The 16733-nt window shown below is 42.5% G+C and overlaps 2 protein-coding genes across 2 annotated transcripts in view; both read right to left on the minus strand.

The window, feature by feature from the left end:
• The window catches only part of LOC115357496 (GTPase IMAP family member 8-like), a 28126-nt gene extending 12155 nt beyond the window's left edge, over positions 1-15971 (minus strand). The window contains exons 1-2 of the mRNA XM_030048969.1: positions 15947-15971; positions 10946-11576 (exon numbers count right to left, since the gene is read on the minus strand). Of these exons, the coding sequence (XP_029904829.1) occupies positions 10946-11576; positions 15947-15971 (656 nt within the window). The remainder of the gene's footprint in view (positions 1-10945; positions 11577-15946) is intronic.
• On the minus strand, positions 5089-6738 carry LOC115359085 (zinc finger BED domain-containing protein 4-like). Its single transcript, XM_030051425.1, has 2 exons — positions 5771-6738; positions 5089-5124 (listed from the first exon to the last, which is right to left on the minus strand). The coding sequence occupies exon 1, from the start codon at positions 6593-6595 to the stop codon at positions 5786-5788; it is 810 nt and encodes a 269-aa protein (XP_029907285.1). The 5' UTR covers positions 6596-6738; the 3' UTR covers positions 5089-5124; positions 5771-5785.
• Positions 15972-16733: the final 762 nt, after the last annotated feature.

Consider the following 16733-nt stretch of genomic DNA (forward strand, 5'->3'; position numbering starts at 1 on the left):
TTTGAATTTTATTAAAACAGTCAATTTCCACGTAATTTTATTTATAATTAAAAAAAAAAAAAAATAGACTGCGTGATCCCTGTCTCTGGTGTACCAGAGAGAGAGAGAGGGGTTTTTTTCTGCAGAACCGGATCAAAACAGCAGCGAAGTCGCCTGGGGGAGAACGAGGTCACAAGACTGATGCACATTGCAAGTTGTGGAGAGACACTTGAGACTTTTGATTTTAATTCAGCTGCTGAATCAAGTTTTTATTGCATCTATTTGATTTCAAGTTGGCAGCACGCCGCGTTATTAAAATGTTATGAGCCCGTTTTTTTGTTTGCAAATTGTAGTTGCATTTGTTTGCAATTGTATGCAATGTTCATGTTAAAAGAGCACAGGCTTGTGCAATATTTATTTATTTATTTTAGAAGTTACGCACGTGAGTCAGTTGACGGCACTAATTTTATTTGATACAGCCTGCTTTTCAATAAAAAGATTATGCTATAAATTGACATGCCTTGATATCATTCTTATATAGCCTGCATATAATTTTAAGCTCAGTAAATTCAGATAATATTTGACCGGAATTTCAAACATTTGTCCGGTAAATTGAAAACCTGCCGGTCACGTTGTCCTGTGCCAATTTTTTCTACCCCTGATTCCACACATATCGAAAATGTAAAATGCATCAGTTCTTTGCCAGACACTGGGCGTTTAGAACAGCAAATGTAAAAGCTTTCATGAACCGGGTTTTGTTTTAATCTCTAGTGTGTTGTTGCATCAGTAAGTGATGGAGTCGAAAGTTGCAAAACAAACATGTAGGCTATTTATATGAATACTGCGAGGATTATCCTTTGAGGTAAAAACATTCATTAAAAATGGGGGCTTCACAGTCAAATTTATATTTGCTCGTAAAAATCAATAACTTTAACAGACGGTGACAGAGCTGGAAAAAAGAGATGCGAGGCAGGTAGGTAATGGAAAGACAGGGGACTCAGGAAGACGAATTTAGGGATAGATGCATGAATGGATGGATGGATGGGTGGTTAGATGGATGGCAGGTAGCTCAAGCAACATTCCAGCAGCCAAGACTGGCCTCACTGTCCTGAGTGTGTGTTGTGGCTGCTCTCTTTCTCCATGTCAAATGTGTAGACTACCACTACACCTTCGTGCAGCGCATTTTAAAGGCGAGGACAGGGGCTCATTTGATTGGTTTAAAGTGGATCGGCTGTGTCAAACCCACACCACGCCTTCTCTCCTCCCTTGCGCCGGTAGGAGGAACGGCGCAGTAGTTGCACCAAGGTGCACGGCGTGCCAAAATTGCAAAATCCACTTGGCCACACCCAGTTGGCGAAGGCACCTCGCCAGGTCTGCGAAACTAGAGCCCTAGATGTCTAGTGTGCATGGTGTACACATCAGCTTGAGGTCCCTGAAAACCAAGCTGAATGAAGCCGGGTACTACTGCAGGAAGTATTACTGCCCCATAAACTCCGTAATTAGGGCCATCAGATTGGAACTTCGTGGACCAGAGGCCTGTATCACGAAGCAAGCTTAGTTTTCGCTGGATTTCTCAGACCTATCCGGCTACACTAATTGAGATCATGGTGATCAGGGATAACCGGTATCAAGACGCCGGTTATCGACTCGCTCACTCGATCCAGGTTTGCCTCATAAAGAGCCGTGAACGCGCACGTATAAGGGACGGGTTCCGAGGCAACAGACCAATCACAAACATGAGCGACAAGGAAAAAAGCACAGCATATGTCACGGCGGAGGAGCAGCGTATTATACTGGAAAAGTATGAGGAGGAAAAACAAAATTTACACACTAAATCGAACATCGCGGCTGCCGCGAGGAGAAAGCAGAATGCTTGGCAACAAATTGCCGACCGGATAAATGCACAAGTTACACATCAACAGCTCAAGTCCACATCTGACGCTGAAACCTATGAACTCACTGCACAGATGTGTTGTGTGTATGACAGGTAGAGTTGAATTCCCCCAGGTGTAATTCCCCTCAGCTGTCAATCAGGCCCATTCTCTCACACAGGAATAATTTACCCCCCAAAAATATTTAGAGCTAATTAATAAAATGTTGTGAAACGCCTCTAAAAATACTTTAAATTATCAAATTTCCTTTAATGATCTCCTGTGTGTTTTCCTCTCCTCCAGAGTGTCAGCTCTGTACAGCAGCAGCTGTTAGCCTGAAGCTGCTGCACATCAGCATCACAGCCTCTCTCTCAGAGAGTCGGCGGCAAAATCTAACGGATTTGATCGGTCAAGGAAAATCCTTTCACGCTGTAATGCTCTCCTCATTTGGACTCGTTGTTCAAGGGGATCCTCAGTGATTGGGCAGGCCATGTTTTGGCAAACAGCTGATTGGCCAGGGGGCAGTGCTTTATGTAGGATTCAGTACCATAATATGTTAATACTAATTCTTATTGCTGCTGCTGTTTTTTTTTTTTTTTTTTTTTTTTTTTTTTTAAATATGTCCTGTTGTTTTAAACGTGTTCTGATGTTTTTTTTAAATGTGTCCTGTACGGCGACCTTGAGTGCCAAGAAAGGCGCCTTTAAATAAAATGTATTATTATTATTATTATTAATAGGCCGTCTCCACCATGCTGCTGAAATCAATGGCACTGCTCTGAACTGGTTCATATCCTACCTCAACTAGCTTTCAGGACAGGATTAGGACAGGTTTTCTATCCCGATCAGAAGAGAACCAGCTTTGTGATACAGAAAATCCGGAGTTGAGCCTGAAGTTATCTCGCTAACGCCTTAATCCCACTTCGTGGTACAGGCCTCTGCAGGACAATTGTTTGGCTACCGCTGTAAACCCCGTCCACATGAAAAACAAAACTGACTCCATTGGCTCACAGCAGAGGTGGGACCAAGTCATTGTTTTGCAAGTCACAAGTAAGTCTCAAGTCTTTGCCCTCAAGTCCCAAGTCAAGTCCCAAGTCAAGACAGGCAAGTCCCGAGTCAAGTCCCAAGTCAAGACTGACAAGTCTCAAGTCAAGTCCCAAGTCCTACAGTTTGAGTTTCAAGTCCTTTCGAGTCCTTTTAACAACAGAGTAATAAACACATCATGTATGCTTTTAAAATCTGTATTTATTTATAAAAACGTGTTTTTTTGTTTTGCTCCATTCTTATTTTGTTACTGTCTTCTAATTTAACAAAACACTACCTGGGGAAAACCTTTTCAATCCTGCAGTCATGAAATCAAACTGTAAAGCTGAATCGCTGTCTAAGTGTGTCTGATGTAATGTAAAATAATAAAAAGATGCACCTTCAGATAATTCACCTTTTATTTTGACCCTCCAAATTCAATAGCAGGTTTTACTTCATACACAGCATTAACCAGTAGGGAAAACAACACAACAGATACAGCTTAACAACGACATGTGATTAAATGATAGACACTGGAGATAAGCTACTAAAAATGTCAACATGACACCAGAAAATGAAACTATTTTCATTTTAAATTCAGACATAACCGAGAGACCCCACCAACAAGATATTCAGTGATACATACCAAGGAAATCTTCAGTAAAGGCGAACGATTTAATCTATTTTAAAAAGAAACCAGAGCAAGAAATACAAATTAAAACAAGATACAGAGCAGGTTGTTGAGAGATTTAATCGATCTGAGGAGAAACGGGTGTAAATAACTACTCGACAGCAACACACCGACCAGGTTGCTGTGTGTAGCTGGTGTGTAGCTGGTTTACCATAAAACACAGTGAAAATGAAAGTAAAACAACAAATAACTAACTAATATAGTGTATGTTCATACACACTGAAATAACATTTTATGCTGGTTAATGGAAAGGTGAACAACATCGGCCTACTAGCTAAGTCTTGTCATGACTCCCAGGGGTCTCGGGGCCCCTGTGGGGGTCCCACAGAGCCCTTGTGAAATACAGGCTCACTGTGATTTCACTCACACCAAGTTGGCCCACTGGGGGAATCTGGGGTTATCAGAGAGATTACTGACCGGGGGATTCACTTTCTGTTAGCTCCACGCCGGGGGCACACAGCCCGACATGTCCTGGAGTAGGCCACCCCTGAAGCCTATGGGATACAGTACTCTGTGTTTTTTTGTTTTTTTTTTTCCCAATAATCATACAGAACAACAACTTCACGTGCGTGTTTGGGCTGTTGCACATAGTCACTTCCTGCTTGTGCATCGTTTGAAGATATAGTGACACGCGACATAAAGCTAACACTGCAATCAGATTAAAATAAATCATACATAAGTACATATCTGGCCAGCTGCGCACTTTAGGCAGGAGTGGCAACGTGTGACTTACCGACAGTAATGACAGAAAAAAATACAGGTGGTGCGACTCGCAGAGAAGACGAGGGAAATAGAAATACTAACAATAACAATAAGAATATTGTATGATCCAAAATGCAACGAGTCTGGAATGGAAAAGTCATCATTTAGGTGATAAAGTACAATATAGTGCACATCAATCGTTTGGTGAATAGAATTGCTGAACAGAGGGCATAATAACGTGTGCCCATCCCATGTTTTTTGCAAGAACATTCTTCAAACACATTGGAAAAAAAATGTGCAACTGTAATTATTTCCACAAAGTCATATTGTTATGTGTGTGTGTGTGTGCGTGTGTGTGTGTGTGTGTGTGCGTGTGTGTGTGTGGGGTGGGGGGTGGGGATAGTATTGTTTCACGGCTATGACCCGCCTTCACACAGACATGAGAAAATGGCGGATCGTGAGAGGCTCACAGAAGCCATTGGATTATTAAATAATATTTTAAACACTCCAACTGCTGTCACAACGATGTCCGAAATGTTGGATCAAAGTCGGCAGACATCCGGATATTAAGACCACACCGGCACGCAACGTCGGGGGAGGGGAGGGAAGGAGGAAGGGAAGGGGGTTGCGGCCGGCCGATGGTCCGATGGAGGTGTGGGGGGGGGGTGCTGGCGTCGGTGCGTCATCCCGCTGGTGCGGCTGCGTCAAGACGCAAGTGCAGCCGTGTCTACTTCTCTCGGCTCCCGACCCCCGGGGCGGATGGCCCCATCAAGACGCAAACACCACTGGGATACTTCCTTTGCTCTTCTTCATCAACAGGCACAGGTTGCTCAGTCTCTGCAGCATCTTGCAGGATCAATTCTGGCAAAACATGCAACAACAACAGCAGAAACAAAAGAGCCCTTATTACCATTAGTGTTGGTGATACAGCGTTAGACTGAAAAACACAATTATTGTTGCAGTCAATTAGACCAGATTATGATGAAAAAAGTTACATTAAAGTCAATAATATTTCAGAAACGGCTCAGAAACAGCTGTATTTCTTAAGGAAACTTAAGGAAGCAAAATTCCCACGCCAAGTTCTTGTAAACTTCTACAAAGGAGCGATTGAAAGCATGGGATGTGCACGGCCCAGGACAGGAAGACTCTGCAACGAGTGATTAAAACTGCCCAAAACATCATTGATATTGGGGCATCAGTGATATTGGGGGAGGTGAGGTGCCTGCGCAGAGCCAAAAGGATCCTAAAAGACAACACCCACCCCAGCCACAGCCTGTTCACCCTGCTGACATCAGGAAAAACATACAGAAGTATTCGCTGCCGTACCACCAGACTACAGAGCAGCTTCTTCCCACAGGCTGTGAGACTACTAAATGCACCATCTGAACTCCTCCATGCTTAATAATTCTATTTTTTTACACAATCAATTAACAACATTTTAATTTCATTATACAACCTGTTGTATAATGACAAATAAACTTCCTTGTATCCTTGTAATAATATTTACCTTTAACTCGTTGTGCTACCTCTGCCTTGATGTCACGATTGACCAGCACATGGGGCTCCACCCACAGCAGAGAAAAGGCTGGATCCAAGGCAGCTGCTTTGAGGTAGACTGGGTCTGAAAAGGGGGCAGTGATCCCTCTTGTGTCCTGGCCATTTTCACGTTGATGAAGATCCCAAGAAATCTTTTGTTCAGGGATGCCTGGAGACTTCTGACCAGGCCGCTCAGGAAACGGACTTGAGGCTTCAGCTTCTCAAGGTGGTGATTGAGGGACAAGACGGATGGAACAACAGCACTGATTGTGACGACCCTCTCCCCCTGTGTCAAATCAGTTGCTTCTCCAAACGGCTTCAAGATGTCCACCAACTCCTTCAACAGATTCCACTCCCGTGGTGTAAATGACAGCTCCTTATGTCCAGCCTTTTCTAGAACAGCACAGAGCTTTAGATGATCACACTGGAGAACTCCCTTCACTTGCCTCAGTGTTGAGTTCCATCTTGTGTTGACTGCAGCAGGGATGCCTTTCTGTTCCCCAAATTCAGTATCAAACACATCTTTGAAGGTTGTGCTTGTGTGCAGCAGTGAGCTAAGTTTTGATAACTTTGAAAGAGAAGGAGATACCACTTTTGTTTCTTTCAAACCGTCTCCCACCACCAGCTGAAGAGTGTGCGCAAAACACTGCAAGCGCTGTTTCTTTGCCATAGCAGCATGTACCGTTTGCTGATCTTCCAGGGTTAAGTCACACCAGAGCTCAGGGTCATCAAGATGATCTCCGTCATCGTCATCCTCTTGTTCACTGGGGAAGCACACAGTGAATGCTTTTCGCATGTTAGCAGCATTGTCACTAATAATGTAGTCCAATTTATCTTTGATGTTGTATTCATCACATATTGCCTCAAATTGGTCACAGATTTTTTCAGCTGTGTGTGGGCCTTTGAAGCGGTTGCAGGCCAAGAGATTGGTCTTTAGCTGTATCCTCTCTGCCTCTTTCTCTATCCAGTGCACAGTGACACCAAGGAATCCCCTCATCTTCCGGTCAGACCAAATGTCCACAGTGACTGAAACATGGTCAGTGTTGCTCAATTGAGTTTTTAATTTTGAACGTCTCTCTTCAGCGAGGTTCTCTGTTTTTGATGTCAACGTTCTGCGACACACTGGGCTGTACTTACTGTCAAGTACTGTCAGAAAGTGGCGAAAACTCTTGTTTTCCACAATAGACAGGGGAAAGTTGCAATCAATAATCAAGTCGGACAGTATAGCATTGGTGATAGCTTTCTGCTGTGGATGACTCATGCTGTAATGCCCTACACGACTGTCCAGGAATTGTGAGATTGAAGGCTGTTGTGGTTCATTTATGATGCTTTTGTTCATCTGGTATTCTTCAAATCTGTAAGAGGCAAGCATATTAAACAGATGTCAGAAAATCCCTTATAGCCTCACATGAATTGTATTTGAAACTGCTCTTTATTACTCATATTATTAATATCAATCTTAACATTGTACTTTTTACCACGGATCTTTTGTAGCACAGAGGAGATATGTTGCTCCAACACTCAGTATGTAGTGTTAGTGTATGTTTATGACTTGTAGAACATAATTAATTATCTTGAAGGAGTAGGCTAGATGTTTACCAGTAAGCTTGACTCCAATAATTTAACAATATGTTAAATTATCATTTATTTTAAAAATGTAAATTACTTATCAAACAGACCTAACAATTCAACTACCAATGAATGAGCATTACTATGCCTGTGAATCCGTGTATCATTCGTTCTTTCTATTTTCAATTGCCAATCAAAAATTAAAAAATTAAAAAGTGACTGGTTATTTTGTTATTTGTTTTTTAATCTAACACCAAAATCCAAAATATGCCTGGTTTTTCATAGTTCAGTTTTAGGCTCGGATCAAAAATACGAAATGGAAAAACGGGAATCAGGACTGAATTTGATTTTATTATTTAATTGGTCCGGTTTACGTGACCCAGAAGTTTGGTAATGAGCGGTAGCTCACAGCAGATCACAGCAGCCAGGTGCATTTGAAAATAGAAAGAACGAATGATACACGGATTCCTGTGATAACATAGATTGAAAAATAAGCCGTTTTTCCTGTCGGAAAAATCCGTCTGACTGCAAGCTAAAACGGTACACATATTCTTAATATGAAGTACATTTAAACTGACCTTGATTTCATTAGGTTTGCTTACGTTTTGCTGCTGACCGCCGTCGATTGTGTGTGATACACCGACTAAGTACCTCATAAAATCCCGCTTCAAAAATCCCAAACTATCACTTTATAACAAAAATATGAGTAAGGGAGTAAACCCGCAGTGGACGCAACAGATTACCGTGTTTGCAATGTAACGTTAACACTGAGTTTACAGTCTCATTGATTTAACGATGCAGCTAGCAAAGTTACTTAGCCGATAAGCTAGCGTTAGCTTTCATTCAGAACAACTTACCGTTCTTTGTGCAACTTCAAATGTCGAACGAAGTTGGAAGTTGTTGCATCTCCGTCTGTAATTTTCGATCCGCATGTTTTGCATATTGCAATTCTTTTCTTTTTGACCACCTCGTAGTTCTTATATCCAAACGAAATCACCTTCGGTATCATTTTGCCAAATGGCGCCAGAGCCCGCCTACGACCCGGTTGTTTGACAGTTCTTCTTCATTGGTTGTCCTGCAATTTGATTGGATGGATACTGTCGGATCAAACAACGTGGAACTAATTTGATTGGATGTTGTGCCGACAGCACACACGCACACAAACACACAGACGCACACATATACACAGAGGGAGATAGAGCGTTCCTTAATAACATACTTTTTAATCTTTGTGTTTTGGGGAAAGTAGGGAGTCTTTCCAAGTCAAAAGGCTCAAGTCCAAGTGAAGTCACGAGTCCTTAATGTTAAAGTCCAAGTCGAGTTGCAAGTCTCTTTACATTTTGTCAAGTCGAGTCTAAAGTCATCAAATTTATGACTCGAGTCTGACTCGAGTCCAAGTCATGTGACTCGAGTCCACACCTCTGGCTCACAGTGTCCACAAAATGGACAAAAGAGCACCCGGTTGCTGTCCATATCGGGTGGCCATGAAATCCACTGCCACTGACGACAAAAACCAAAACTGACCGGGCACTTTTTCACTTCCGTGTCAAGTCGGTGTCAATCAGGGCTTTGGTACATTCCATTTCTGGTTTGTGTAATTTGTAAATTTGTTTCAGCACTTGTAAAAGTGTTTTGCATCTTGTTAATTTGTTTTCCGAAACATAAATTTGTTTCGGGACTGGTAAAAGTGTTTTGGTAATGTAATTTTGTTTTATGATATGTAAACATGTTTTCCAAAATGTAAATTTGTCTCAAAGTGTTTCACATTTTGTAATGTTGGTTTGCACTTCCCGGCCACCGTAGAAAATAATATCATACTGCATCTACTGAGAAGAAGACGTGCCACGACAAGGAGTTCCCGACGAAGATGGGCTCTGACGGTGGTTGAACCGCAGTTATGAGTGAGTTGTGTCGGTTGCTGTGTCGATTATGTTCTCACTGCAAACCAAAAGCCAGGGGCTCTAGTTTCACAGACCGGGCGAGGCGGGGGTGTAGCGCAGATGCGCTTCACCAACTGGGTGTGGCCAAGCAGATTTTCCAAGTTTGGCACGTCGTGCTCGGTGGCGCAAGTACTCCGCCGTCCCTCCTACCGGCAGAGAGGAGGAGAGAAGGCATGGAGTGGGTTTGACACAGCCGATTCACATTTAACCAATCAAATGAGCCCCTGTCCTTGCCTTTAAAATGCGCTGCGTGAAGGCGTAATGAAAGTTTACACAGCTGACATGGAGGTCTATTGCCGCGGGCGGAGCGGAGCTCAGGAGACAGGCGCGGAGCGGAGACCGGCGAGCAGTGCGCACACGTCACCAAAACCTCACAGGCAGGCTTCGGGAATGTCAGGCACATGAACGATGCAATAAATACCGAAAAAAACACTATTCAATGCTACGATCACAATCAGCACATACATATATCTCCATATCAACTGTCCCGTCACAGCTGATGTCAGATCAAAGGAGATTGGCACCGTTTATGCTGATTGTGAGGTTTTGGTGATGTGCGCCAGTCAGCCAAACTTCCACTGCGCCGGCTCTGCTCCGCCTTGCGCTGAAAGTAGACGTGGTTTCAGATGGCGAGCTTTTGGCGCACCTCGGCGAAGCCTTTTGGCACGAAACTGTCACTGCGCCAAGCCGAATCTGTCGGCACCTCCCCCCGCTGCGCCACCACTCCCATCTCGGCGAACCTCCGCCTGCGAAACTTGGAAACTGTCCGCCTCTCCCGCTTCGCCGGTCGAAACTAGCTCTGCACGGGGTTCGCCTCACTGCACCACCCCGCGCTGCGCCGGGAAACTAGAGCCCTAGGGCTCGAATGGAAGCGAGCCGAGACCACCTCTTCTAGGCGATCTCGGCCCGCTTGTTTTGTCCCGCATCCGAGCGCGATTGCTGTGTTCACATATGTCTAAACCAACCGATCTTTAGGGGGAAGCGTTCTTCCCCCTAAAGATCGGCCTTGCCTTGCCTTACCTGCTGCATCTTTTGCCAGGTGAATTATTGGGTTGTTGTCCTCAGTCTCCTGTCTGGCTGCTCTTTCATGTCTTCTCTCCAACTCTCGTATTCTCTCTCTCAATTCTCTTTCACGCTCTGCCTTTATTTCTCTGATTTCCCTCTCTTTTTCCTCCCTTTCTCTTTGTCTCTCCCTATCTCTCTCTTCCTTCCTCTCCTCCTCTCTCTCTTCCCTCTCCCTCTTCCTCTCCTCCTCTCTCTCTTCCCTCTCCCTCTTCCTCTCCTCCTCTCTCTCCTTCTTCTCCCTCTCCCTCTCTCTCTTCCTCTCCCTCTTCCTCTCCTCCTCTCTCACCTTCTCCCTCTCCCTCTCTCTCTTCCTCTCCTCCTCTCTTTCTTCCCTCTCCCTCTTCCTCTCCTCCTCCCTCTCCCTCTCCCTCTCCCTCTCCTCCTCTCTCTCCTTCTTCTCCCTCTCCCTCTCCCTCTCCTCCTCTCTCTCCTTCTTTTCGCGCTCCCTCTCAGCTTGGAGTTCCTCCTTCATTTTCCTCAGTTGCTCTTCATATTTCCTCTCTACTTCCTTCTGCAGTTTCTCTCGCTCTTTGCGGATTTCTTCCTCCTTCTCTCTTAAGATTTGTTCTTTCTCCTCCTCTAGTTTCCTCTCAGCATCTTGGAACCTCTTATTTGTGTAATGGCTTCCTCCGTTCTTCTTTGTTATTTGTCTGATTTTCTCCAGCAGCTCGGTGACCTGGGAGCCATCCTGCTTCTTATTATTGAATACGTGATACTGGCCGTCACATTGGTCCACAAGCTCTTGCAGCTCTTCGCTGGTCTCCAGGAACTCTTCAATGGAGGTCTCCTCCAGCAGGTCTCCATTAGTGAAGAGAACCATGCTGTATTTGTTTGCATCCTGACCAAAGGTTTCCTGAATCTTCTGCACCGTCTTCTTCTCCTCCTCTGTGTATCTGTCCAGCTTGATCACTATCAGGAAGACATGAGGACCAGGAGCAGCAAAATAAATGCACTGGGTCATATCTGTCAGTGTTTTCTCTTGGTCATATCTTGTGTCAAACAAGCCTGGAGTGTCGATAACAGCAACCCTCTGACCATCCACCACACCTGTAGCCTTAGCACAGTCAACAGTCATAGACTTGACACTGAACTTTGATTCAAAGTGTTTTCTTCCCAGGATGGTGTTTCCAGTTGCACTCTTCCCAATTCCAGTCTTCCCCACCAGCACGATCCTGAGCTCCTCATTGTTATATACTGTAGACCCTAAAGGATAGAATGAACAACATTAACTAAAAATCAACACTCTTACACAGCTGCTTTAAGACACACACATCTTCAGATGACTGACTGAACAGTTTGGCTATTTTGTTGTATCTTAACAGCAAATCATTTTGTCACAGACTGTATTCATGACATGCAGCATAAGTGCACATGGACCCATTGTAAAATATAGGTGCGTCTCTTGGAGTGACACATTTTCCTCTGGGCTGTTTCTTGGTGATTTTTGTATCATATTATTTTATGAAACCCTGTAAGTACATGTTGTGTTGTTAGCATGCCAACTTTTGATTACATACCATTTGGTTTATCATCCTTAACATTTTTTGCATTATAAGAGGACAAAGTTCTTGGTGAAAAAATAAATAAATAAATAAATAAAACTCAACATGGAACTCACATACAGGGCAGTGGCTAGGAATTCTGGGCCCCCTAAAAGAATATCAGTGTGGGCCCCTCTACCCCATTCATTGCCACTTTTTTAACTGTGTGTGGGCCCTAGTGGGCCGTGGGCTGTTAGAATTATCATCACCTTTCCCCCCCATACGACGGCACTGCTCACATATAACACATTCTATGAGGAAACAAGCACAAACAGACGAGGTAAAATAAGGAAAAGTCACATGCAGAATCTCAATCAGGTAATAAGCCTGCCAAAAAAAAAAAAAAAAAATTCCAGTGACACCCAGTATGTGCCTAGAGGAGGTATGTATATATTCTCAGATGATCACACATCAATTTGGTTTCTCCACTGATTGCTATGAGTGCTCATATGAGCAAGAAATTCATCTGAGCTGTTATAAGAAAAGGATGATCAAAGTTTCAGTGAATGCACTTTGAAATACAAGCAAAACCTTCATTCAGAGTACAGGGACTCACCATATCTGGCCATGCTCCTCCCACAGCCATACACACTGTGCTGAAGAGTTAGCTCTCTGCTTTGGTATGTTTGTGGGATTAGATGACAGTAAATTATTTTGTAGATTAGGCCTCTGTGACAGAAATTTACTCGAAAAGCCTTTTCCACCTTTGATATCATGTCAAGAATATTTGTCTCAACCTCACTCATGTATGGTATTAATATGAGCGCCAAATCTGTTTGTCATGTAGCAGTTATGCAGATTTAACAGTAACAGGAAATCAGTCCCTTTCCTCCGAGCCTCACACAACAACAAAGGCAGAACCGCCACTGCTTCCGCCTCCTCTCCTCTCCTCCACAGTCAGACACACATGCGAGTCACGACACCCCCTTCTCAGCATACTGCCTGTTTATATTGGACTCGGACTGTTGGGGCGGGTGTTAATCAAAACAAACCAATCACATCTTGAGCTCTTCACAGGTTGCTGGCCTCTGATTCGCCTGGCCTGTCTCTCTGACTTAAAAAAAAAAAAAAAAAAGGTCAGACTGGCGAAGCCGACCGGCCTGACAGCTGATTGGCCTGGCCGGCGACCTGTCTTAAAAAAAAAAAAAAAAAAAAAAAAAAAAGACGGGCAGGCCACCAGGCCAGTGACAGGCTGGCGCTTCGGGAAATCTCCCGGTTCTCCCGATGTACAGTCCGGGCCTGACTGTCATAGGGAAACTTTAATTGCTAAATATAGCACTGAAGTTATTTAAACCAGCTTGTACCTGAATTCCAAAAGCTTTTGACACCCTCAGTAATGTTAAAAACCACAAACCAAGCCAGAAATCTTGGTGTAGTCATGGACTCAGACCTGAATTTCAACAGCCACATTAAGACGGTTACAAAGTCAGCCTACTATCACCTTAAGAATATATCAAGAATTAAAGGACTTATGTCTCAGCAGGATTTGGAAAAACTTGTCCATGCATTTATCTTCAGTAGACTTGACTACTGTAATGCTGTCTTCACAGGTCTCCCTAAAAAATCCATCAGACAGCTGCAGCTGATTCAGAATGCTGCTGCTCGAGTCCTCACTAAGACCAAGAAAGTGGATCATATCACTCCAGTTCTCAGATCTTTACACTGGCTTCCTGTGTGTCAGAGAACTGACTTCAACATATTGCTGTTGGTTTATAAAGCACTAAATGGTTTAGGGCCAAAATACATCTCTGATCTGCTGCTAAAGTATGAACCATCCAGACCTCTGAGGTCGTCTGGGACAGGTCTGCTTTCTGTCCCCAGAGTCAAAACTAAACATGGAGAAGCAGCGTTTAGTTTTTATGCTCCACATATCTGGAACAAACTCCCAGAAAACTGTAGATCTGCTGCGACTCTCAGCTCTTTTAAATCACAGCTGAAGACTTTTCTGTTTGCCGCTGCCTTCCATTAAACCACATTAAGGGTTAATATTTTACACATTTTACAATATTTTGCTTAATTGTTTTTATGTATGTTTTCTTGTGTTGCTTTTATATTGTTTTAATGCCTTCATGCTCTATCTAAAGCACTTTGAATTTCCTTGTTGCTGAAATGTGCTATACAAATAAGCTCACCTTGCCTTGCCATGGTAATCTTTTCCTAATATTAAAGTTTGTTTGATGATCTGAAACATTCAAGTGTGACAAATGTGCAAAAAAATCAGAAGAGGGCAGCACTGTATTTACATGACATGCAGCATAAGTGCACATGGACTTGGGTTACCCATTGTAAAATACAGGTGCGTCTCTTGGAGTGACACATTTTCCTCTGGGCTGTTTCTTGGTGATTTTTGTATTTTATTATTTTATGAAACCCTGTAAGTACATGCTGTGTTGTTAGGATGCCAACTTGGTCTCTGTTGCTTAGCCTGTATGTTATAAATAGCTTGATATGGCTTTATGCAACTCATAAGTGCATATGTTGGGGGGGGTGTTACAGTTGTGGTTAGGCGCTATATAAACATTTCTATGAGAACGCTTTCACAAAGGTTCAGGATAGCACCATAGGTTTTCGATTACATACCGTTTTGTTTATCATCCTGAACATTTCTTGCATTAAAAGAGGACAAAGTTCTAGGATAAAAAATACATAAATAAACATGGAACTCACATATAACACATTCTATGAGGAAACAAACACAAACAGACGAGGTAAAAGAAGGAAAAGTCACATGCAGAATCTCAATCAGGTAATAAACCAGAAAAAAAAAAAAAACAATCCAGTGACACCCAATATGTGCCTAGCCCTATAAAGCCTGAACTATGAAAGAATTGGCAGAAAATTCCAATTTTTTGAAATTGAACCCCTTATTTCGTCCTATAACAAAATGTAAAAAAAAAAAATTCAAAAAATATGTCTATATGATTTTTTCTTTTGTGTCATATGATACATCAGGTATTACACATAACACAATTGGTCACAGCAAGTTTTCTTTTTTTTAACATAAACAGCAATATAACTCTTCATTTATATGCACTTTAACCAGTTTTTGTCTTTCTTTCAAACATTTCTCTCAAATATGTTATTTTCATCCGTTTTTTACTTCGCTTTGTGATACACAAGGAAGCAGTTTCTGTCCTTGTTCAGGCACAGGTGGACGCGGCATTTCCCACAGTAAATAGAAGAGAAGTGATTGCCTGTGCAAAGCTGGTTTCCCATGTTGGGAAGTGATCAACGTTATCCTTTCACACATCAGGGGGCACACGTGGAGCCCTCCTTTTCCGAGGTGGTGGGGTTGCCACACGTCCTGGTGGGGACGTTGATGGGTGTCTAACAAATAAAATTCAGGGGCTAATAACATTGATTATTTTATTTTGGAACAACTCATGTGGAAATGGTAAGAAAAATGGTCAATTTCAAAAGAAAAACAATAAAATTGTTATGTAGGAAATGTGCTCCCAAATGCTTACTTGCTATTTAAACCTGTAGTAAAAAATATGATACACGCATTTTCAACACGCTTAACTGCACACAAAAATCAAAAGTTTGGATCAATCATACGTTTATTCAGGTCATCTAACCCTTTTCTCAAAATATTAGTAAAGATATACAAGGTAAACGTACAAGAACACCTTTCAAACAAAATTTGATTGTTGATGCTAGCACCACCTGCGCAACAAGTGAAGGCAGGCAAGTTGGGTCAAACCATCTGAGACTCTCTGAGTACATGAAGTGCCAATGGTATGGTCCAGGGTGAACAGGGGAAGTGTTTTGGTCAAGTATTGATTAAACTGAAAACAAAAAACGGAATTGAAAATGTGTATCATATATGATACGAATGGTTTTATAAGGCTAGAGGAGGTATGTATATATTCTCAGATGATCACACATCAATTTGGTTTCTCCACTGATTGCTATGAGTGCTCATATGAGCAAGAAATTCATCTGAGCTGTTATAAGAAAAGGATGATCAAAGTTTCAGTGAATACACTTTGAAATACAAGCTAAACCTTCATTCAGAGTACAGGGACTCACCATATCTGGCCCGTTTGCTTGCCATGTCTGGGTTTTAGAGTTCAGAGTAGATGTGCTGCTGCTGAAGTGTCGATGCAGAGTTCTGAGTCAGTCTGCAACTTCCTCTTCTTTATGATACTATCATGCTCCTCCCACAGCCATACACACTGTGCTGAAGAGTTAGCTCTCTGCTTTGGTATGTTTGTGGGATTAGATGACAGTAAATTATTTTGGAGATTAGGCCTCTGTGACAGAAATTTACTCGAAAAGCCTTTTCCACCTTTGATATCATGTCAAGGATATTTGTCTCAACCTCACTCATACGTCGTATTAATATGAGCACCAAATCTGTTTGTCGTGTAGCACTTATGCAGATTTAACAATAACAGGAAATCAGCCCATTTCCTCTGAGCCTCACACTGCTGCTCCCCCCGCCTGTCAGCATTTACAATAAGTACTGGAACTCCTCTGTGAAAATGAAAGTGCAAACAGTAAAAGTGATTGAGTGCGTGAGGCTACAAGGGGCTGAAGTACTATAAAAAGGAAATGGGACAGCACTTTTTTTGGTTGTCAACAGCGATGCAACATGTTTCTCACAATCGCAGCTTTGGGACTTTTTATTTTATGTTTTTTATTTTATTTAATTATTTTTATTTTCTTTTTATTTTACAAAAGGCATTGATGAGCTTGCCAAGAGATAAAAAACAAATCACTGATTCTTGGGAATTTGGATAAAACAGGTTTTAATTTTGAAAAAAAAAAGTGTGTTAAATTACAAAATCTGAAGGTATATCATTATAGGCCAAGG

The sequence above is a fragment of the Myripristis murdjan genome, chromosome 1, assembly GCF_902150065.1.
Source record: "Myripristis murdjan chromosome 1, fMyrMur1.1, whole genome shotgun sequence".
Lineage (NCBI taxonomy): Eukaryota > Metazoa > Chordata > Actinopteri > Holocentriformes > Holocentridae > Myripristis > Myripristis murdjan.